This window comes from Mustelus asterias, chromosome 15 (genome assembly GCF_964213995.1).
Source record: "Mustelus asterias chromosome 15, sMusAst1.hap1.1, whole genome shotgun sequence".
Taxonomy (NCBI): Eukaryota; Metazoa; Chordata; class Chondrichthyes; order Carcharhiniformes; family Triakidae; genus Mustelus; species Mustelus asterias.
In genome coordinates this window covers 14,121,116-14,145,055 of record NC_135815.1, presented here as the reverse complement: position 1 = coordinate 14,145,055, position 23,940 = coordinate 14,121,116, and the positions used below count along the sequence as shown (strand labels likewise).

At 39.8% G+C, this 23,940-nt stretch overlaps 1 protein-coding gene across 6 annotated transcripts in view; it reads left to right on the top strand.

The window, feature by feature from the left end:
- Positions 1-23,940, top strand: part of sdccag8 (SHH signaling and ciliogenesis regulator sdccag8) — a 317,675-nt gene that overhangs the window by 12,141 nt on the left and 281,594 nt on the right. For 4 of the 6 annotated variants that reach the window (XM_078229523.1, XM_078229526.1, XM_078229528.1 and 1 more), the window contains exons 4-9: positions 1,313-1,423; positions 6,440-6,565; positions 8,984-9,148; positions 10,901-10,965; positions 15,212-15,400; positions 19,954-20,092. In XM_078229523.1, coding sequence (XP_078085649.1) covers positions 1,313-1,423; positions 6,440-6,565; positions 8,984-9,148; positions 10,901-10,965; positions 15,212-15,400; positions 19,954-20,092 — 795 coding nt within the window. The remainder of the gene's footprint in view (positions 1-1,312; positions 1,424-6,439; positions 6,566-8,983; positions 9,149-10,900; positions 10,966-15,211; positions 15,401-19,953; positions 20,093-23,940) is intronic. The other 2 variants (XM_078229527.1, XM_078229529.1) reach the window with 1 other exon arrangement.

Below are 23,940 nucleotides of genomic sequence, written 5' to 3'. Positions count from 1 at the left end.
ATTTGTGATTAGGAGAAATTAATTCCCATTTCCAATCTCTCTTTTTCCCTCTGTGAACAGCTCTGCACTGCTGACCTAGTCAGCTGTGGGTTGATTGATTCCTGATATCTGTTTATAAGTAGTGCCTTTCGCAATGCTGCATTAGTCATATTTAAAGAGAATGATATTTATCGTGCTACCACTATAAAAATACAGCTGAATACAAGGTGTAAATTAGTTATAGTCAAAAGAGGGCATTAGACAATTACTTGTGATTACTTGAATAAAAACAATAGACAGGGGAATGGCACTAAGTCATGATGCGTGTTTGGAGAGCCTGTGTAGAAATGATGGGCCAACTGACCTACTTCTGCGCTGTAACAATTCTTTATGCCATTTATATCTACTGTATAATGTTTGGTAAAAATATTAATTGGACCTTGTTAATGGGAGTACCCATGACTTTTGCAATTGAATATAAATACATGCCACAGTTAGTACCTTACTGAAATACTTTTATAAACTTCCACTTGGCTTTCTGCATGTGAGATAATGGGGGCGATTCTCCCAGCCCGCTGCGCTGCTAAAGTAGTGCGATCAGGGCGTTGGGGGGTGGTCTGTATGCCAGCAATGCAGGGTCATGGGGCTGGCCAGCGATCGGGAGGCCGGAAGTGTTGAGTTACTGCGCATGTGCCGATCTCTGCAATGACAGATCAGCATGCGCAGTGGCCTGCTCAGCGCTATGCTGTTGGCCTCTCCAGTGGGAATAGGCCCCACCCACAGATTTTTTAAATGAGATTCACACTAGTGCACTCTGCAATGCACAGAGTGTGGGAGATTCATTTTGCAAATCCCACTGAAAAAAAAAACAGCGGGACTTACTCCAGTTTTTACACAAATTCGACACTTCGAATTTTTTTGGGAGAGTCCCACCCTATGATCTGCTTATCACCTAACAGTGACTGGCTATGCTGAGACATTAGGACTTATTTCAAGTTGCAAGAGAATACAGACAAGATGAGAATCGTCAGAATACTAAACTGTCTTCATACAGAAAACTGTATTGAATTTAGGAGTTGATACATTTCAGACTGATTTTTTGCTACAACAATATTGTACAACTGATATATTGTCTGTACCTTTTATTGTGACCTTGAGAAGAGTATTTATGATGTACAATGCAAATTATTTAGGAATCTTTTATTGGTATCTAAACAAATTTAAATCAACATCAGACTTTGCAGGAATTGAGAAAATACATGATTTAACTCGATGTGAATCATGAATATATGTATATATTTATAAAGATTTGACTCTTTCTTTTCATGTATAGAGATCAAAAAATGATTCTGATTGTTCCCCATCTATTGAAGACCTTGTACCTATTATTAATGACCAGTCAGAATATATCCAACATTTGGAGGCAGAAGTCAATCTTTTCAAGGTTGGTTGCATGCATACTTATTCTTCAAGTTAATTATTCCTTGAGGAGGTTGGGGGAGGGACATAGCCTGTGAACTTTGAAAATTTTTGTCACAAAACAACGGGGGAGAAAGGCTATCAAGTAGGCAGGAAGGTGAAGTTAAAATTAGATCAACCATAATCTTATTGAATGGCCAGGTGGCTTACCCCTGCTCCTAATTCATACATTTGTATGTTCATATGTTTTCTTAGATAGGGTGCTCCAAGAATTGCTTGTAGCTAATATCCTGTATATCTATTCTCATTTTGTGACCTGGAAGTCCCACTAAAGGTTAGCCGTTCTTGAGCATATAAGATGAAAGGCTTTTATGAATAGATAAAGACCATTAGGCTCAAAAACCCAAAATGGATCATACCTCACCGGAATTGGCAACTTGTAATGATATAAAACCTTTAACATAGAAAACTTTCCAAGGTACTTTGCAGAAGGGCAGGGGGAAATATAAAGTAATGAACCATGGTACACAGGTTATAACTAAGAGCTTGGTCAGCAAGGTTAGCCAAAAATAGAGAGGAATAATAATGTGAGCAGCTCTTTAAATAACAGTTATGACAAAATTAAGATTTTTAAAGACTGTATTAGATCATTGGTTTGGTTTCTTTATTGCTGGCTATAATAAACACATTATTGGGTTATTGTTAGCTGTTGATGCAAGTTCTTGCTTAGTACTTTTAAATTGGAATTGCTTCATTCTGATTAATGGATAATTCATTCTTTTTAATTGAGTATCTGACATTGAATTATCAGAAGTAGAAAGCAATTTCTGAGCTGGCAGACTGAAGTCAATTAATATTTATTATACATTTGGACTCTGTCAAACAAAGCGGAGTTCAGGATGTTAATATCTCTTCAAGTCTTGGGTTCCATTCTTGTTTTCTCATCTATACGGAAGGTTAAAGCAAAGTTTGCAGGGGATGGGATTGCTTAGGAAATAATCAGTGATGCTGAACCCGATCACAACACCTGTTGCAATACTACAAATAAAAGGTCATTTGAATAATCGATGACACACTATTTGAACAGAATCATGATCCTGCTTCAAAAATGAGCCCAATACATTGAGGATTATTTCTGTTGTATGCTAGAAACAGAAACATCTCAAAATTAGCTGCTTTAATTTGAGAGAACCCATTCTGCTCTGGCAGCCACAATGGTATGTCCCTTCTTTGCATTAATTTGAAAATCAACATTTCTTTTGTTTCAGTAATTTCTTGAAAATGTCAACACAAATGGGGATGGATTGTGCTTCCTTGTGCAAATGTTCTATGGGACTATTTACATTCCCCAGCACTTCACTTGACTTGAGTACAGTGGTGATACTTTGTGTTTGGCTAACTACATTTTGAATTGTTATATTTCACGGCGTATCTCTATTTTGGGGATGATATTGGTATTTAGGCCATATGGATGCATGTTCTTAATATTTTGCCATTCTTCTGATAAAGGCAGTTTAGGCCTTTTTTAATTCTACCCCTTTCTTCTGAACCTCTTATTTCCCTGGGGACCTCTGCAGTATACAAATTTAGACATTTTTTATCATTGGTTTTGTGTAAATGATAAAGATACCAGAACAACCATTTTTTTTAAAAGCAATTTATTATCCAATTTGCAGCAACCTTTTCATCTGCCTATTTGTTGCATGTGCAGTGTAAGAATTGTACGAATTATATTAGCAACAAGGCATGCATGATTAATATTTTAAATTCCTGAGATTAGACTACGAGTTGTCATATGACTGAAGAAAGCCCATGTTTGAAAAAGATGGCCTGGCTTTTCTCCACTTTACAGAAGCTATGTGATGTTGTCAGGGAGGTTGCGATGTGGTGACAGGTTATTGGCTGAGTTCCAGTTCTGAATCCTCTAGTATCAGTGAGGACAATTTCCTGATTTTCTGTACATGTACATAGAATCCCTACAGTGCAGAAGGAGGCCATTTGGCCTATTGAGTCTGCGCAGACCACAATCCCACCCAGGCCCTATTCCCGTAACCCTTTATTTACCCTGCTATTCTCCCTGACACTAGGGTCAATTTAGTATGGCCAATCAGCCTAACCTGCATATCTTTAGACAGTGGGAGGAAACCGGAGCACCTGGAGGAAACCCACGCAGACACAGAGAATGTGCAAACTCCACACAGAGGCTGGAATTGAACCTGGCTCCCTAGCACTGTGAGGCAGCAATGACTACTGTGCCACTGTGCCGTCCTAAGGGGGGGGGGGGGGGGGTGGTTTGCAGGGGACCTGTAGCCTTACTTTATAACTAGCTTGATCTTTGTTTTTTGTCTCCTATTACCAAAATATTTAATTTGTATTATTTAACACAAGTCTGATTTAATTTGCTTGTATAAAATTTGTTATCTGATTAAATGCTGTAATTACATTGTATGTTTTATTATTAGAAATATTACATTTCTGGTGGATAAGGCTGTTTACTGAGGAAATATGTCCAAACGTGCCCAAAGTTATAAATCCAATGTGATAGTTTTTTCCATTGTATGTACATTATTATCTGGTGTAATCAGTGAGAGTTTATCATGCATCCACTACTTTGCAATATATATAAAAATATTGCAAAATAACACCACATTGCTAACCTGAAAATGAGCCATCCATTCCAATTGAGTGGGATCCAGAACACTGTTGTCCTTTAAAATATCAATAGCAGGGCCAAGAGCCCAGATATCCATTAGAATAGTGGAACATCTAAGCCCCAGGGAAAACATTGCTTGATTGACAGCTCTGGATCTCTGATTCCTTTTGTCAAAATGCACAATGTTTATTTACACAAGATAAAGAGGTTCTAAGTGCTTGCGGTTTCTGCTTGCACTTTCAGAAACTTCTTAACCAAAAATTGTTTCATCTTGAGGGTGTAGTGAGAAATCTAACTATCAACAGATGCTCTCTGGCCAATATATTTCAAAATCTGGCTAATATATTTCAAGCTAGAAATGTTGAAAATTATGTTGAGTTCAAAAATTATTCTTGAATTGAGTTTTATTGATTTATTATTGTCACATGTATTAGTATACAATGAAAAGTATTGTTTCTTGCACGCTATACAGACAAAGCATACCGTACATAGAGAAGGAAACGAGAGAGTGCAGAATGTAGTGTCACAGTCATAGCTAGGGTGTAGAGAAAGATCAACTTAATGCAAGGTAAGTCCATTCAAAAGACTGGTGGCAGCAGGGAAGAAGCTGTTCTTGAGTTGGTTGATACGTGTCCTCAGATTTTTGTATCTTTCTCCCAATGGAAGAAGATGCAAGAGTATGTCCGGGGTGCGCAGGGTCCCTAATTATGTTGGCTGCTTTTTTTAAAGTTTAATGTCTATTTATTAGTCACAAGTAGGGACAGGTTGTTGGTGATCTGGTCACCTAAAAACCTGAAGCTCTCAGCCATTTCTACTTCATCCCCATTGATGTAGACAGGAGTATGTCCTCCACTATACTTTCTGAAGTCGATGACTATCTCCTTCGTTTTGATGACATTAAGGGAGAGATTATTGTCGTTGCACCAGTTCACCAGATACTCTATCTCTTTCCTGTACTCCATCTTGTCATGTTTGAGATCCAACCCACTACGGTGGTGTCATCAGCAAACGTGAAAATCAAATTGGTGGGGAAATTTGCCTCACATTCATAGGTGTATAAGGAGTATAGTAGGGGGCTGAGGATACAACCTTGTGGGGCACCGGTGTTGAGGATGAGCCTGGCGACGGTGTTGTTGCCTATCCTTACTGATTGCGGCCTGTGGGTTAGGAAGTTCAGGATCCAGTCGCAGAGGGAAGTGCCGAGCCCCAGGCCGTGGTGTTTGGAATAATGGTGTTGAAGGCCGAGCTGTAATCAATAAATAGGAGTCTGACATGGGTGTCTTTGTCATCCAGGTATTCGATGTTACACATGAAATAAAATATTTCTCTGAAATTCTAACCAGCAGTGTTTAATGATTTGAAAAGGGTTTACACAATCTAGTCACTGTAACTTCATATCGTAACTATTTACTATACTTAAGTTCGGCACTTCCAAGACTATAACATATACCTAATACGATAATTTCAAAAGGCATTTGGAATATTGAATTTATCAATCAAAATTAGAAATAAATAAACAATATGATAAAGTTTTGCCCTGTAAGAAGCAAATAAATTTAAAAGCCATGTTCAATATTTAGGCCTATTACCATAATCTATCAAATTACAGATTAGTGTCAAAAGACCTTCTTTCCACAGCTTTGCAATATCAATGGTTGCAGCAATTGGGAAACATAATATTGTAACCCTAACCCTGTTGCTGTTAAGCAGCAACTTGGGCATTTTAATCATTTTTTTCCTTCAGATTTATCATGTCAAAACAGATACGTTTTTGCAAGAAAACATTTATTTGCATATAGAAAATATATTGTATTCAGAACTTTAAAATCGATCATCTGATTTCTTACGCAAGACAAAAGCAGATGGAAACATTATGCATGATAAATTTAGATATAATTGAGTGTGATTTTTCGAACAGGAAGTGTGCGTGTTAATAATTGTATAACTCGTCGCATCACATGGTAATTGATGCATATGATGTGAAATCATTTTCATATTGATTTAATTGTCTGATGAAGTTTTAATGTGTTGGTATGTAAAATAAGTAAGTAGAGAGAGGTATTGCAGCAGAACATGTTTAAAAGTTGCCATGAATAAATCTTTTATGTTTTATTAATTTGGGTTCTTGGGTGATTTATTACAATGTAATATTTTAACATATGCAGGCATGACAGCACATTTCAAAGTTCGATTTCAAATTGGAGACAAATTACACAATTTCAAATTATTTTTTAAAAGATTCTAATTTAAAACGTCATAATGAATAATTACTTTAAAGCTGAGTGGGAGAAAGCTAAGTATTACTGCACTTTGCATTGTGCCTATTTCAGTTTTTACATGCATTGATACAGTTCCTCACACACTATATTTTTTAACTGACCAATTCAGGAGGAGCTCTCAAGTGTGAAACAGCGGGTACAGGTTGTTGTGGTTGAAAACGAAAAGCTTCACGAAGAACTGAGATCAAGAACGGTTCAGGCTACTTTGAACGAACCATCTGTCTGTCCCTTTTCAGTAAGTCTGAATTTCCCAATAGGATGCAGAAATCAAATGACTTATTTTGTACTAAATTTAATGCAAAAGTCACCTTACTCTTTGGCGAACCATGAAAAATGATTATGCAAATGAGAGTTTCACAACACAAGATTTGTAGTTTGCAAAGTTTCATATGCTCTGTATGCAGAAAATGGGAGAAATAAAACAGTGGTCGTTGTTCCTAGCATAGTTTGTATGAATACTTGCATATTATTCTAAGAAGTTAATTTCTGAATTCCACAATGGCCTGATAGATTGCACGGTGCTGAAACTTACTAACCAAATGAATTTCTGAACTCAACCAGGTCATCTGAGTTGGGTTGCTCTGTTTCACTCACACTTGTCAGTTAAAAAAAATTGTTTGCATTGTTTGTGTGCTGGGTTGAAGATACAATAATAGTACATGATACACTGGGATCCCAGGATGCAGAAAAAAATCAAATGGAAAAGACTACATAAGGATTGAAACCCCCTTACCAGAAGGTAGCTTATTCAGTGCTGCTGATATGAGCAGAGTCACTTGTGTCCCTTTCTAAGAATGCGAAGGATATTTGCATGCAAAATTCAACTGGTCACCTGGCCTATTTTAATATTTCACCAATAACTTTATTGTAAACTAATATCAAAGGCACCTGCAGGTTGGTATCTAATGAATTATTTTGAACAAAACTAAAAAGTAATTGTGTTTGCAAATTAACTTGGTTAGAATTTGATATTTATGAATGCTTAAATAGAGGATATGCTAACTCTATTGCACCTATACAAGAAGATCATAGCTAAGCAGACAACAGGGCTGGGATTCTCCCAAAAAAAACTAAGTGCCCAAAGAGTGGAGAAAACGGGAGATTTTCCCACCCTTTTTTTGGGATGTACTTGGCTGAACGAATCTCTGACATTCTGTGAATCACAGAGTGCCTCAGAGGGATTCATGCCAGTAAGGGAGGGCAGGGCCTAATCCCTCCTGAGAGGCCAGTATCAGCATGCTGAGCGGCCACTGCGCATGTGGTGATGTCGGTGGGGAGATTGGCGCATTGGCCGCACCCGCACCCATTGCTGGCCTCCTGATCACTGGCCTACCGATTTTTTTCCAACCCCCGCCCCCTCGTTCCCTCTCCCACAGATTGCATTGCAGAGTGGCAGCAGGTCCCCCACCAACAATCGGCACTGCCCAAGGGGCACTTCCCCCTGCTCCCGGGGGCCTCAATGGCCTCTGTCCCCACTAGCGGGGTGAGAATGCCTGTTCCATGTTGGTGGGGAGCAGTGTAAACCCTGCTGGCGGGAACTTCTCCCGGCAGGGGAGCAGACACTAGCAGGCTCAGAGACTACTGACCTGGGCTCACTAATCATAGTGAAATTGAAATTTCAATATGCTAATCAGACCTGTGTCAATTTCCGGTGTGAAGCTGATTATGCAAAAAAAGGGTCTAGGAGACTTGTGTTCGGCCGGATACTGGTCGCGAGTCCAGCTAAAGTCTCCTGGCCCTCGTGAGTCCGCTGAGTCTCCAGGCCCGCTGTGCTACTCGAGCAGCGCAGCGAGCTGGGAGAATCTTGGCCCAAATGTTTTTTTTTCATGAGAGTTGGATGACCCTGAGAACATTGGATGGACACTTGAGGAAAATAAACTTGCCTGTCAGGGAAATTGGACTGACTGAATTGCTCTATAGGGAGCTGACATGAACTCAGTGTACAAAATGGTCTCCTTTTGTACCATAATGATTCTCTGCGCTGCTTTAGAGTATGATGTAATGGATATTTTATAAGAAAGCAAAATTTATTTTAGAAAATAACCTCCAGATTTAATAATAGGTTCTGAATCTTTTCAGAGGCCTGTACTTGAAATTGAGGTTTAGATTATTTTGCTTTTTTGTATTGCTCTGCATATTGGTGATGCAAGTCCTGTGATATTCTTACTATTTTTAGTCCTAAATTCTAGTGTCTGTGCATATTCTAGAATGTTATGATTATTATGGGTGCACATAGATTTATTTGGAATTCTCAAGAATGGATTCACTATATCTGAGACCTTTACCATATACTTGGCCTACCGTGTTCCCATTTTGTACCATTATAATGCTGTGGTGCTCTTTTAAAATCCTAAAACCTTTGCTGTTTCTTTGAAAGGGCTATTCAAGTAGTTTTAATTCCCTTTTATTTATTCTAACAAATCCTTTCATAACTTAAAACACCTCTATTAAACCTTCTCTTAACTATCTTCTCGAAGGAGGTCATTCCCAACTTGTCTAGCCTCTCCACATAACTGAAGTCCGTGGTACCATTCTGGTAAATCGCTGTACCCTCTCCCAAGGCCTTGGTTTCCTTCCAAAAGCCTGGACGGAATATATGTTAACATATATTTTCTTAACGTCTTGTAATTCCCATCTTTGATGACTTTCCCAGCCAAAATCACAAGACACTTGCCCAGTGGACCCAAAGACTACCACAACAGTGGAAGCATTGGAGTCAGCCTCACCAGTGAAATACCTGAATCAGTCATGTTTTACTCCAACGCAATCAGAGAGCAAAACAGTTACAGCAGAAATTAAAAAATTGCAGCTAGAAGTGGTGAGTACAGTTTATGTGTCCGTGTGTGAAGCATAAGCTTCAAATACTGTCGGTCTAAAATAATAACTTAAAATACTGGAAATATGCATCAGTCAGAATCTGAAAGGAGAAAAAGTAAGTTGGTGATTTTAGGCTGTGAACCTTTCTTTGGAATTGGAGAAATGGAGATTCTTTCTAACGTAGGGTCAAATACCCAAAATATTAACTCTCATTTCATCTTTGTTACAGAAAGATTCAACGGATTGAGTTCTGGGATGAGAGATTTGTTCTAAGCAATACTGAGTGGACTAGTCCTACATGTTCTGGAGCTTATTAAGAGGCGGACTCATTGAATCCTATAAAATTCTGAGAGGGATTGACACAGCTGAATGCAGAGAGGCTTCTAGACAATCTAGAATTAGTGGCCATACTTTCAAGGGAAGGGGTCAGCCATTTAGGACTGAGATGAAGAGAAATTTCTTCACCAAGGGGGTTGTGAATCCTTGGGATTCTCTACTCCGAGGGTTGGGAGCTAGTCAGTCAGTACATTTGAGGCTGAAATTGATTGATTTTTGGACTCTAAGGAAATTGAAAGATTTACAGATCGGACAAGACAGTGATTTTGAGGTCAGTGGTCAATCATGATATTTTGAATGGTGAAGCAGAGTCAAGGCATTTTATGGCCTAGTCCAGCTCTGGTGTCATATATTCATATGTTAACTAATTTGCTGTGTAATCCTCCCACTTTCTGTTTGATTCTCAAACATTATAGGTTTAAACAATACAAATTTTATTTATATGTTTAGATAAAATTGGATTTGATTAATAAATGTTGTTCATCTTGGACCAAGTGAGATCGAAAAACATCGGTATTGAAAATCTGATTTGAAAATCAAGAACTACTGGACATGAGCAGACCAGTAAGCTTCTAAAAAGGAAAGCAAGAATATTTTTTGGGGGTGCCGGGGGGGGTGCCGGGGGGGGGGGGGGGGGGTAATCCATCTTTGAACTGGCAGTTCCTGTTTTCTGTACTTGTTATATTGTGCCATTTCCAATTGTAAATAGTCCAATATTAATTCTGATGCACAAATGTCAAGCAATTGTTATTTACACAAGAAATAGGAGCAGGGGTAGACTATATACCCACCGAACCTGCTCTGCTATTCAATACGATCATGACTGACCTTGGACTTCAACTCCACTTTAAGGTTTTAACGTTTCTTGTAGGGTGGTGATGGTGATGGATTTCATGGTTGCTCGCTGGGTGAAGGCAGCATGAAATGGAGCCTTTTGACAGCAATCTCCAATTTGGTTCCTGTTTTGTGCAAAGTCAGTTATCTCAACAAGAGTGGCAGCAAGGACACCACAATTAGCCTCAACACCCCTGTGCCAGTGAGGGAAAGAACAAATAAGCTGAGGCCATTGCTCCTAATTTCTAGATATCCTACTATGACCTCTGTTTGAAAGTGTGTTTATGAATCGCTGGGCAGGGTTGGATTGAGCTGAACTATGGGAACCTCTGAGGTTGTGTACCAACTAGCGCTTGCTGAATAGACGATATCAGTTGAGCAATGAATGTGAGGAAGATAAGTGCCCGCGGAACTGTACTTCAGCAGCAATTGATATCTTGAGATGGGAGAAAATTGGCAAAAGATATCGTGGGTGCCATGATCCCTTTCTCTTAAATTCTATGTTGTAATTGAAGGAATCGTTTGCACCAATGAATAATAATTTGAGGATCTATTTCTATAAATTCCTCATTTTCATTTTCAGAAAAATCTGAACGTCCTTTACGAAGGGAGGACTGAAACGCTTGAGGATCGGGTTTCTTTACTAAGGTAATGATATCAGGATAATAATTAATTGCAATAGTATACTCCAGGCTTAAGTTCTATGTTATGAGACCATCACAAATTGGTATTAAAATTAATCAGGCGAAAAATATTTCATGCTTAAAAATGCTTATTGATTTGATGATCCCACCATGGCAGATATTGAAATGTGAATTCAATAAAAATTCAAAGATGTGCAGGTTAGGTGGATTGGTCATGGTAAATGCGTGGAGTTACAGGGATAGGATGGAAGTGTGGGCCTCGGTAAGATGTGTGATAAATGTATATATGTGTTTTGTGGTGCGTACTGCCCCTTTAAGAATGCAGGACAGGTGATCCCTGGGGGATTAGCTCTTCCCAGTGTGGAATCCAGTTAAACAGTCCAGGATTTGATTGTGGACAGTGCACACCGATAATAAAGACTTTCCAGTGTTTAAGCTTATGAGGCCTACTTTGTGGTGGTTCTTGCACGACCCTTTGCTAAAAACATTCATAATAATTGGCGATGAGGCTGCTTCTCGACCGACGCATTCTGCTGGCACTTCCATTTTGGTGAAGGGGGAGGGGATCGAGCATCACTCTGGAATTTGTCAGATGGCACGAGCTAGAACCCGAAGTATGGCAACCTCACAAAGAATAAGTAGTAGTGTTTCGACCGCCGTTGCTTCGTGCGAGTAGTCCATTCAGGAGGAAGGCAGTCCTTGCCTGGGAGCTGGCCAAAAATGTCTCGGAAAGCAGTCGCCAAGGGGACTCGGGCTGCAGTTGATGGCTGGGAATGAGCATTAACCACTGTCATCGAGAGAGTGGCTGTCGCGGGTGTTGGTATCCAAGGATATTTGGGCTGCGGGCGACTGCCGGCGATGGTGGAAGAAGGGGCTCTCAGTAAAAGGTAGTGGAGGAGCAAGTGTGGGAGAGAAGGTTTTGGGCCCAGGCTTGTGTGGCGGGAAATATTCCCTCTGCCGGCCCAATTCGGAGCTATAGGTTCCTTCGACGAAGAGGCAGAGGGCTGTAGACCTTCTACAGAGCGCTGCAAGCCAATAAGGTGGGTGATGACCTAGTTGTACCTCTGTTCTTAAGTACTATAGGGAGTAAGACCTTCACTGTTTCAAGAGGTTTGGTACAACCTGCAAAACTGGCTGAGAAGATTTACCAAGAATTGTGCGATGTTTTAGAAGTGAGCGGTTCAGATTTGATGAGTGCTACCAATTCAAATGGGGGTCCATTGCTCAATTCATGACAACTCTGAAGATTTTGGCAAAGCATTGCAAGTTCAGAAGTGTAGTCCAGGATGCCTTACGGCACCAACTGGTTTGTGGCCTCCGGCCTGAAGCCATCCAGTAGAGGTTATTGGCTGATTGGAATTTAGAATTTTAAGTCCGCTTTGGAGATCGCAACTTCAATGCAATTGGCTGGCAGAGTAGCAGCGCAGTTGGGTGTCGGTGCCCAGGCGCACAAGGCAGCGGAAGCCCTGCATAGTTCAACGCTGCAAGCAGAATGCCGCCAATGTGGCAGGACAGGCCACAAAATTGAGTCAAATTGCTGGACACGAGTCCCAATGTTGCAAGCGAGATAGACAACTACCTTGCGTTATTCGGACTCTCCTGGTTGCAGAAGGTGAAATTGAACTGGTCAACAGGCTGTCAGACTCAAACATGAGTTTACAAGACATTTTGGAAAAAAGTATAGATGTCTTTCAAGGAACCCTTGGAGAAATGAAGGTTGAATTCTTCAAAACGGACATATCACAGTCCAATTTGCAGATGGAGTAGCGAAGGATTCACAACCACCGCTAATGATAATCATACACGTGGGTCTGTTCCATTATAAGCGGCTTCCTTTTGACTTTACATCAGCTCCGGTTCTTTTCCCAAGGGCCATGGACAAAATCTTGAGTGGATTGGCAGGAATCGGTTCAGACTTGATGGGCTGAATGGCTGTCTTCTGCATTATAAGGATTCTATGGATGATTCGAGCCCTTTCAAGGTCATTTCCTTTGTTGTGCATTTCCTGACTAGAGGAAATAGTTGATTTCTATTTACCCTATAAAATCCTTTGATTATCTTAAAAATCTCAATTAGGTCACCTCTTAATCTTCTGTATTTGAATCTGTACAACCTGTACTCATAATTTAACACCTTTCGCTCTAATATAATTCTGGTGAATCTGTCCTGCACCAGAATCAGTGGCTGGAATTCTCCAGCCGTTCATGCCCCATTGCTGCTGCCAGCGGGAACTGAGAATTTGGTGCATAGCCAAATCTCCATTCACTGCAGCGGGATTGACTTGTTCAAAAGGCGGTTGAGAGTCAACGGAGATGAGGAGACATTTCTACCTTGGCCTCAGACCAAAACCACGGATCCTGAGTCCACACTTGTTGATATTGGGATTGGCTCAGCAATTTTACCAGAGATTTACCAGAAATAATGCCCTTTAGGGAAGAAAATCTGCTGTCCTTACCTGCTCTGGCCTACATGTGACTCCAGAGCCACAGCAATGTGATTAGCATAGAAACATAGAAGATAGGAGCAAGAGGAGGCCATTTGGCCCTTCAAGCCTGCTCCGCCATTCATCACGATCATGGCTGATCATCCAACTCAGTAGGTTAATGTCTCCTCATCTCTGTTGACTCTCAACCGCCTCCTGAACAAGGGCAACTAGGGATGGGCAATAAATGCTGGCCAGCCAGCGATACCCATATCCCACAGATGAATTTAAAAAAAGTTGGGATGGTGACTGACTTGGAGAAGAGCCTCCAAATGGTGGTGTTACCAGTTACCTGCTACCCTTGTCCTTCTAGGTGGTAGTGGTCATGGGTTTGGAAGATGCTGCTTAAGGAATCTTGATGAATTCAAAGAATGAAATAGAATCCCTACAATGCAGAAGGAGACCATTTGGCCCATCGAGCCTGCACCGACCACAATCCCACCCAGGCCCTATTTCCGTAACCCCTCATATTTACCCTCCTAACCCCCTGACACTACGGGATAATTTAGCATGGCCAATCAACCTAACCCGCACATCTTTGGAGTGTGGGAGGAAACCCACACAGACACGTGGAGAACATGCAAACTCCACACAGACAGTGACCCAAGCCGGGAATCGAACCCGGGTCTCTGGCGCTGTGAGACAGCAGTGCTAACCACTGTGCCACCATGCATGCCGCCCATACAATATTGTTAACCAAATGCCGTGGTGGGATTCGAACCTGGGTCCCCAGAGCATTACCCTGGTCTCTAGATTACCACTCCGCCATGGCTTCCCCATATTCCTGCAGTGCATCTTGTGAATGTACATACTGTTGCCATTGGTGATGGAGGGAGTGAATATTTGTTGAAGGGATAGCAATGAAGCTTTGGGAAACTTGTGCCTTGTAGATGATGAGCAATCTTTGGGGAATCAGGAGGTAAGATACTCGCCACAGGATTCCTAGCCTTTGACCTGCTCTTGTAGTCACAGTATTTATGTGGCTAGTCCAGTTTGATTTCTGGTGAATGGTCATCCCCCAGGATGTTGATAGTGGGGGATTCAGCAATGGTAATGCTATTGAAAGTCAGATGACGATGGTTAGATCCTCTCTTATTGGAGATGGTTATCGTGTGGCGCACATGTTTCTTGTCAGCCCAAGCCCGGATGTTGTCCAGGTCTTGTATTTGGACGTGGACGGCTTCAGTATCTGAGAAGTTGCGAATGTTCTGAACATTGTGCAGTCATCAGCTGACCTTTATGATGGAAGGAAGGTCATTGAAGCAGTTGAAAATGATTGGCCCTGAGGAACTCCTGCAGTGATGTCCTGGACCTAAGATGATTAGCCTCCAACCACCACAATTATCTTCCTTTGTGCTAGGTATGACTCCAATCAGTGGAGGATTTTCTTTCTGATTCTCATTGACTCCAGTTTTGCAAGGGCCCCTTGATGCCATACACTGAAAAAATGCTGCCTTGGTGTCGAGGGCAGTCACGGTCACCTCACCTCATGGGTCAGATACCCTTGCTTTCAATCCCATGAATAGTTATGGACTATAGAATTAATGAAATAAATCAATAGATTTTTTTTTAATGCTAGTTGTCCATAATGTAGCTTATTCAATGTAATTTTTCAAAACAGCATTTCTTAAAGCTTGATCATTTTAAACTTCATTATTGCACAGTTTTTGTTGGGTGATGTTTAAGATGTTTTCTTTTCCACCTCGATTTATTCTTATCCAGCTGTGAATGTAATTGTTTAAACTTTTTATTATTTGCAATATCTTAGAGAAGATCTGTCTGAATCTCAAAAGGAATGTCAAGAGCTAGAAGAGCGATTAAAGATTCAAGAGTCTTTGCTTGCAATGGACAGTTCAGAGCGCGTTGCTGGTCTGTGTTTAAAATGTGCCCAGCATGAGGCAGTTCTGGCCCGGACTCACAGTAATGTGGATCTGAATGCTGTCGAAAGGTTAAAAAAGTAAGTATGTTTTTAAATTGCGAGATGCAGGCCACATTTTTCCATTAACATTTGAAGTCTCGTATCTGTTGCTTTAAATCTTAGTAAGTAACCAATGTGTGGAACCAAGTTCAGGGGGACATGCTCTCTAAAAGTTAGATTCAGAAGCAAAATCAGAAAGCAGGATTTAACATTCAAAGGTGGCAGGAATTTTGAGCTCTCTCCCTGAAATCATAGAATCCTACAGTGTAGAAAGAGGCCATTCGGCCCATTGAGCCTGCACCGACAACAATCCCACCCAGGCCCTATCCCCGAAACCCCACATACTTACCCCGCTAATCCCTCTAACATGTATATCATGGGACCCTAAGGGGCAATTTAGCATGGCCAATCAACCTAACCGGCACATCTTTGGACTGTGGGAGGAAACTGGAGCACCTGGAGGAAACCCACGCAGAAAAGAGCACAAATGCTCAGACAGTTGGAGTTACCGAGATTGGGATGGATAGTATTTTTTGTTAGTCATGAATATCAAGGAATGGTGCAAAGGTGAGAAAATGGATTTGAAATTAGCTATGATCTACTTGACGGAGCGGGGGTCCAAGAGTTTGAATAGTTTACCCCATTTCTGAATATTCCTATGTCTTTAGAATAACTATAACTTCTCCAGATTTTGCTTTCATTAAATTCTGTATACATTGATAAACTAAATCTGAGTCCTGCAGCCTGTATCCTCTGGATATACATTACCTTGTTTTCACAATGGGAGGAAAGTATGTATTATAAATAACACTCACCTTTTTAGATCTGTACGCAACTAAATCCTGGAGTTGGAGAGTGCTAGGTTTGATCACTCCTTCTTGAAATAATTGGCTTGATTCATTAGAATACACAAAACAATATTCACATTTAATTTACTTAACTGCAAAGTGTGGAGAAAGGGTTAAAAATATTTCTATGTGGCTCAACTTCTAAAAAAAACCTCAGAGTTTCAAGCTTAATGTTAGCTGACAGGCCAAGATGAAGAATACTTACAGTAAATGCATTTTCTCCTGTAGGACAATAACTATAGGGCTTAGATAGATTCTGTTATTTGTCTTGCAGAATTAAACTGGAGTTGTCTAAATTTTATAACAGCCTGACATCAAATAATCAATAACCGCAAAATGTGGTAACCACTTCCAAGGCTAATATTGGAAAATAATTTTCTCTTGCCCAGGATCTAAGTAAATTTAAACAGCTTATTATTTATAAGATGGAAAAAGAAATGTAAAATTCTCCAAGTTTGAATTTGTAAAAGACATTGGGCGCTTATCGCGAACTTGGGAAGCCGCACTGAATCTGAGTATCTTGGATCGTAGTCACAACATTTTCAGACAAATTTAACAGTCTCATCCAATTTTCTTTAAAAGTACTTTCGTTGAATCGTTAATTATACTTACATTTTTCATTTTCAATTTCTTTAAATTTGTTTGCCAATGGCTTCGAATAAAATGCAACCTGGTGGTTGACTTCTTGCAGCCACTTGAATGAGGAAATGTTTACACTTGTCAGGTTTTCTGAATTTTAAGGATTGTTAACAATTGTGGACAGCGTGGGTATTCACACATCCTAAGAAGAATGTTGTGCATTTTGGATAAATGGTATGTTTCAACTTGCATGCCAGAATGTGTTTGCATATTCCCAGTCACTGTTTTAAAGCAATACCGTTGTGTGAAGCATTTTGCAATATCTGAGAAAGGTGGTAAATCTATGCTTTTCTCCCATACTTCCATGTCGGTCTTAAAGTTAGCAGCTGAAATTTCTCCTGAAGCATGATGAATGTTGTTCAGTCAATTTCAATGACTGAAATGCTGACTGTTACCACAGTTTTGGTAAATGATAAAGTATTGCTGAAAAGAGAGACATGTTGCTGAAACTTTTCGTCTTCCACTCATCAGGACAAACAAGATTGCCAATCACTACCCAATTGCAGAATCACATCTGGACAGCACTTGTGGAGTAATCCTGAGTGTGCTAATAGCTACACTAACGACCAATTTAAGTTAATCAGTTGAGCTGGTAATATGGCTCATTTACACTTGCTCGAGCAACAAGTGAATGAGTAAAGACCTCTGGCAAATGGAGTATAATGTGGGGAAAATGTGAGGATGTCCATTTTGGCAGGATGAATTAAAAAAAACATTTTCTCTAAATGGTGAGATATTTCAGTGCTCTGAGCTGCAGAGAGGTCTGAATGCATGAATCGCAGAAGGTTAATATACAGCTGCAGCAAGTAATTTGCAAAGTTGATAGAATGTTATTGTTTATTGCATGGGGAATTGAGGTTGTGCTTCAGTTGTACAAAGCATTAGTGGGACCACATCTGGAGTACAGTGTACAGTACTGGTCTCTTTATTCAAGGGAAGATGTAAATGCATTGGAAGCAGTTTAGAGGTTTACAAGATTAATCCTAAAGGCTGGACAGGCTCGGCTTGCATCCGCTGGAGTTTAAAAGAGTAAGAGACGACATGATTGAAACATATAAGATCCTGAGGAGACATGACGGGGTGGATGTGGAAAGGATGTTTCCTCTTGTGGAAGAATCTAGAACTTGGGGCCACTGTTTAAAAATAAGGGATCACCCATTTAAGGCAGAGATGAGACGTTGTGAGACTTTAAAATTCCCTTCCTCAAAAGATGGTTGAGGCAGAATATTTGAATATTTTTAAGACATAAGTAGATGGAATCTTGATAAGCAAAGGGCTGCAAGGTTATCAGGGGTAGACAGGAACGTAATGTTGAGGTTAAAATTGGATCAGCCATGTTCTTATTGAATGGCAGAGCATATTTGAGGGGACAGGTGGCCTCCTCCTGTTCCTAATTCAAATGTTTATGTTTATATAAAGGGTCCTGTTATCTGCAAACAAAAGAAATATGTTCAATCATTATGCCTATTTAAAATTAGTTCCTTGTTGTTTTCTCCAAGTAAATGCCTCGGCCAATCAGAGTCAACTTGCCAACTAATCAGCACCTTTTCCCCCTGTAGTATAAATTGTTGTGATCCTTTAAAATTTGGCATCCTTGCGTTTTGATGCATGCAAGACAAAAATGTCTCTCTTTTCAGCAACATTTGAATAATGAAGTCAAATTCTATAGAGAAGCAATTTGTTAATCAATATTAGTTTTATCTGTTACAGTAATTATACAACATAACCAGGAGTGATCATGAATTATTGTGTTAGCTCAATTACTCTTGTTAAATGGAAGCATTTAACCAGTGTCATTTACGTGAGGTTTTAGATCTGGCAGGTGCACAATTGAAAAAATATATATATATTTGCTCTTGTTATTACTTTTGTCTTTTACTGAGGAAGATGAACATTCATCCACAGTCCAATATCTACTGCTTTTATAAAATAAAATTATCTCTTTTACGCATTATTAGTCAGAACTAAATTGATAATCTCTCTAGAGACTACACAGTTTATTGATGTGGAAAATTTAAAGAAAATCTCACCAGTGCAGTGCACTGGTCATTTGAGGATGTGATTAATGTACATTGTTAAACCAGAATAGATATGACTTCATAGTCCGGCATCTTGCCTAGGTTATATCTGATCAAGTAGTGCTTGATGCTAATTCTGGGTGCCTAAAGTGGAACAGTATGTTCCCCAGTGTCAGCACTGAATTAAGAGAAGTGGGTATATTAATACCTGGAGACAAAGCTGGCTCACAGATTTTAAAGTTCACAATTTGCAGCCCAATTGTCTGCAGTTACATTTTGATTAAGTCGTTGGGTCTCTCCCTTTCGAGGAATTGTCAAAAATGATCAAGGATGGTCAGGGAAAAGGAAATTTAAATATTCTGATAAGTCCTATGCCTCACCCATGTCACTCAAAAAGTTTTGTACACTTTGGCATCCCTCAGGTTGACTATAGAAATGTACCAAAAATTTTTAAAAATATTATAACAGAGCCAGGCTACTGACAAGAGGCTGGCTACTGAATGGGATAGACTGACCTCTTGGCAACAACTTGCAAATTCTGTCATTCTATGAATCTTCCAGGCAGAATTCTGTAGCTTGAAGTCTCTTTTCTGAATCCAGGTTGTTTAGGTAGATCAATAACCGAAATTATTCCAAAACTAATCGCTGGGACACTTTGTTCTCCATAGCCTGACGCTAGTCTCCTGTCAAGTGCCTGCTGCTTCCTCAGTTTCAGCTGATTCCTTTTGCACTTCCAAGTTTTACCTGAGTACCCATTGCCATAAGCTTACTGTGTAGCTTTGCATATGGAAATTTATTGAAGAGTTTCCAGAAGTTTAGTTTCTATACAGCAAGATCCAGGAGATTTTAAAATTCGCATGGATAGGAATGGAGCCTTCTGTCTTCACATAATTAACTGGCTGCTTACCAAAAAAAAGTCCACCTTATTTCAAGGAGTAATATGCTGCTTTCCATTTTTAAAAATTAATTTGTCTCTGCACGTGAAAAATTATTTGAATTCTCTTGACTGTTTTTACCTTTTAAAAAATGTATAAAAACAACTTAGAATTAATCAACAAGAAGGATATAATTTGTTTGCTTTGTTCAGAGAGAGAGATGACTTGATGAATATGCTGGCAACTTTGAGAGGCAATGTGAATGAAATGCAGGCCCGGGAAGACGCTGCATGTCAGCAAGTGAAACAAGCCACAGAAGTAGCAGAAGAAGCCAACTTAGAGAAAATACAGGTAATAGAAAGAAGAAATAGGCATGATCCAGCAGCTAAAATACCCAATGTTCTAAAAAAAGAAAATGTTGGAAATATTCAGCAGTCTTAATTAACAATTGGCAGCATCTGTGGAATGAGAAACTAACTGAACGTTTCAGGTTGATGCCAGAAGTGTATCTGATTTGGGAGTGTTTCATGAGAAGTGCCATGTAAGAAAGAAAGAGACTTTCTTTCACAACCTCAAACTCAAGAACATCACCAATGTCCAATCATTATTTTATTGGTGTTTGCACCTTTTGGTTTAAAAAGAACTCTTTTTGATAAACCTTTTACTATTTTTAAAGTTCGTTATAAAAAGATTGAACTTTTTTTTTCCTTTTTTCAAAGCAAAATTACAATTGGCAAATGTGTCAGACTTCTAATGGGAGCATGAGATTTTTGTCAATGATTCAGGAACAGATCAGAGAGTTGTTTGCTACAAAATGGAGAAAGGATCGTTTGGCCTCACTTCTATGTTTTTTGTCAGCTGTGGCTCAATTGGCACGCACACTCCTCTCAACCACAAGGTTCTTTGTTCCAGTCCTACTCCAGAACTTGACCACCATAGTGAAAGTTGACACAGTGCAGCAGTGCATTGTTGGAGGTGCCGTCTTTCCAATGAGTTGTTAAACCAAGACCCCATATATTGGTTCAAATGGATACAAAAAATCTATTGCACTATTTTGAAGACCTGGGGAGTTATCTCCAGTGTCTTGGCCGATATATATCCCTCAATCAATGTTACTAAAGAAATTATCTGGTCATTATCATGTTGTTTATTGGAGTTTGCTGAGCACATATTGGCTGCTTCATTTCCTACAGTACAACAGTGACTATACTTCAAAAGTACTTAATTGGCTATAAAGGGCTTTGAGACATCCTGTGGTCATGAAAAGCACTCGATAATGCAAATCTTTTTTTCATTTTGGCCACTTTGAGGCCTGCTGAAAAGAGAGAATGGCTGAGATATGTATATTTAACATTGAAGAGGGAAAGACAAAAATAAGCTTTATGAACTGTTGTTCTAGAAATAGGACCTCAAAGTAGAAATTGCGGATAAGGGAGAAAGTTCTTTTTTAATCTTTCATGAGGTCTGAGCGTTGCAGACAAGGTCAACATTTGTTGCCCATACCCAAATCCCCTTGAGAAGATGGTAGTGAGCCATATCCTTCAATTGCTGCAGTCCATCCAGAGGAGGCACACCCACAGTGCTGTTAGAAATGGAGTCCCAGGTTTTTGGCCCAGCAGTGAAGGAATAGCGATATAATTCAATTTCACAATGGTGTGTGGCTTGGAGGAGAACTTGAAGGTAGTGGTGTTCACATGCATCTGCTGTCCTTATCCTTCTGTGTGGTAGGGGGTTGCAAGTTTAGAAGGCATTGTTGAAGAAGGCTTAACATTGCTGCAGTTTATCTTGTATATTGTGCCCACTGTACACTGACGGTGGATGGGATGCTGATCACGCAGGCTGCTTTTCCCTGGGTGGTGTGGAATCTTTGGCTGTTGTTGGAGCCTCACTCATCCAGGCAACTGGAGAATATTCCCTCATGCTCCTCAATGTGCGTTGCAGATGGTGAACAGTCTTTGGAAAGTCAAGAGGTTAGTTAGTTGCCATGGAATTCCCAGCCTCTGACCTGCTCTTGTCGCCACACTATTTGTGGTAGGTGCAGCTAGGTTTCTGGTCAATTGTTAGCCCCAGGGTGTTAATTTTGGGGGTTGAGGGATAGAATTTAACAATGATAATGACATTTAATGTTCCGTGGAGGTGATCAGATTCTCTCTTGTTGGGAATGGGAATTGCCTAGCACTTCTTCAGTGGCATGAATATCACTTGTCACTTACCGAGCCTGAACGTTGACCAGGTCTATGGATACAGACTGCTCCAGTATCTGAGGAGTAGAGAATGGTATTGAACACTGGAAACATCAGCAAATATCCCTACTTCTGACCTTCTGTTGGAGGGAGTGTCAGAAATGTTAAAATATTTGGCCTTTTTTGCGCAAGTCTATACTGCCACTAACATTTCCCACTCACAGCTACATCCAGTTCACCAGACATTTCTGATGTTACTACTAGCTGTTTCAAATCAAATTTGCTGCTTTCAGTTAACTTAGCCAGTACTCAGATTCACAATAGTTTATCTGATATCTCCACTTCACCAAAGTGAATTCACAAGTTAAAAGATCAAATAACAAGAACAAAGTACACAAATGGAATCTTTAATATTGTTTTGTATCTAAAAAAATAGAATATAATAGCAAGGAGGTAATGTTGAACTTGAATGAGACCTTTAGTTAAGCCATAATTGGAATACTCTGTCCAATTTTGGATATTCGTGATAGGAATAATATAAGAGATAAAGACTCAAAGAGTTAGGATTTTTTCATTAAAGCTGAGAAGGTTAAGAAGTTTTCAAGATTATGAAGTTTTCCATTAAGGTAAAGAATGTTGATGTGATTTTGCTGTTTGAGGAGACAGCAGCAACAGAACATGGATTTACAGTACCCCAAAAAGAATTCACGCGAACGTTTGAAAGCTTTCTTTCCAGGGATGGTGGTAGGAATGTTGAATTCTTTGACACATTCCATTGCTGAAGCAGCATCCGTAAATTATTTCAAAAAGTATTAGATTTTTCAAAAAGCAAGAATATTACAGTGCTTAAAGTGTGTGATAGTCCAGATAAGTTGTGTGGAGAAAAATAATGGCATTGCCTTGATGGACTTAAAGGCCTGCTTTTATGCCATTTCACTTAAATCCTGGAGTATGAGCTGAACCTGCTACCTTCTAATAGAGAGCCGAGTATTGTACTAGCGGAATATAACTGACATATGAAAGCAAAACATCTTCAATAGCTCAACATTTTAATTCTGCTGTAGTATTTTGCCAATGTTAACCTATGATTTCACAATACCAGGTGGTGTGTCTTGAAGAGAGTAACAATCTCTGAAAAGTTTTCACATGGTACAAACTAGCTACTGCCATAGTATTAAAAACTGAATCAGAAGATATGCTGATCTGTTTAATGGATGTTGGAAATTTAAAATAAAACAAAATGCTGAAAATACTCAGCAGGTTGTCTAGCATCTGTAGGGAGAGAAACAGAGTTAACGTTTCAGGCCAATGACCATTCATCAGAACTGTTCGGATGGGATAAAAACACTTTTTAAGACCAATTTTTCAATGTGCCTTTATTGACAACCAATGCAAAATGATTTTTATGCATTGCCACTGCTAAACTTGACTATTCCAACACACTCCTGGATGGTCTCCCACATTCTGCCTTCTGTAAACTTAGGTCATCCAAAAATCTGCTGTTGTATCTAAACTCGCACCAAGTCCTGACCACTTTTCACCCCTGTGTTCTTTTTATTCTTTCATGAGATGTGGGCTGTGCTAACAAGCCTTTTTTAAATTTTTACTCCAAAGTTAAAGTTACAAAGCCAGTGCTCAAAATAGACTGAGCAAGCCCAAATTCCTTGCTTGCTCATAAAACCAAATTCAAAATCCAATTGAATCCAATTTAAGGTCCCCATAAGAGCAACAAACAAGATCCAAGCTGACAAGATAAGGCATTACACCCCGTCTTGGGCTTGATCCCATGCTTGTTCTTAGCCAAAAGGCCAAGGAGCGATTTCTTGTCCATCCACAATTTTCCTTGAACTGGATGGCTTGTTGACCTATTTCAGAGGCTAGTTAAGAGTCAGCCATGTTACAGTGGGTATGGAGCCACATGTAGACCAGACCAGGTAAGGAGCAGGTTTTCTTTTCTCAAATGAACCAGGTGGGGATGATAGTTTCATGGTCACCATTACTAGTTTTCTTTTTCAG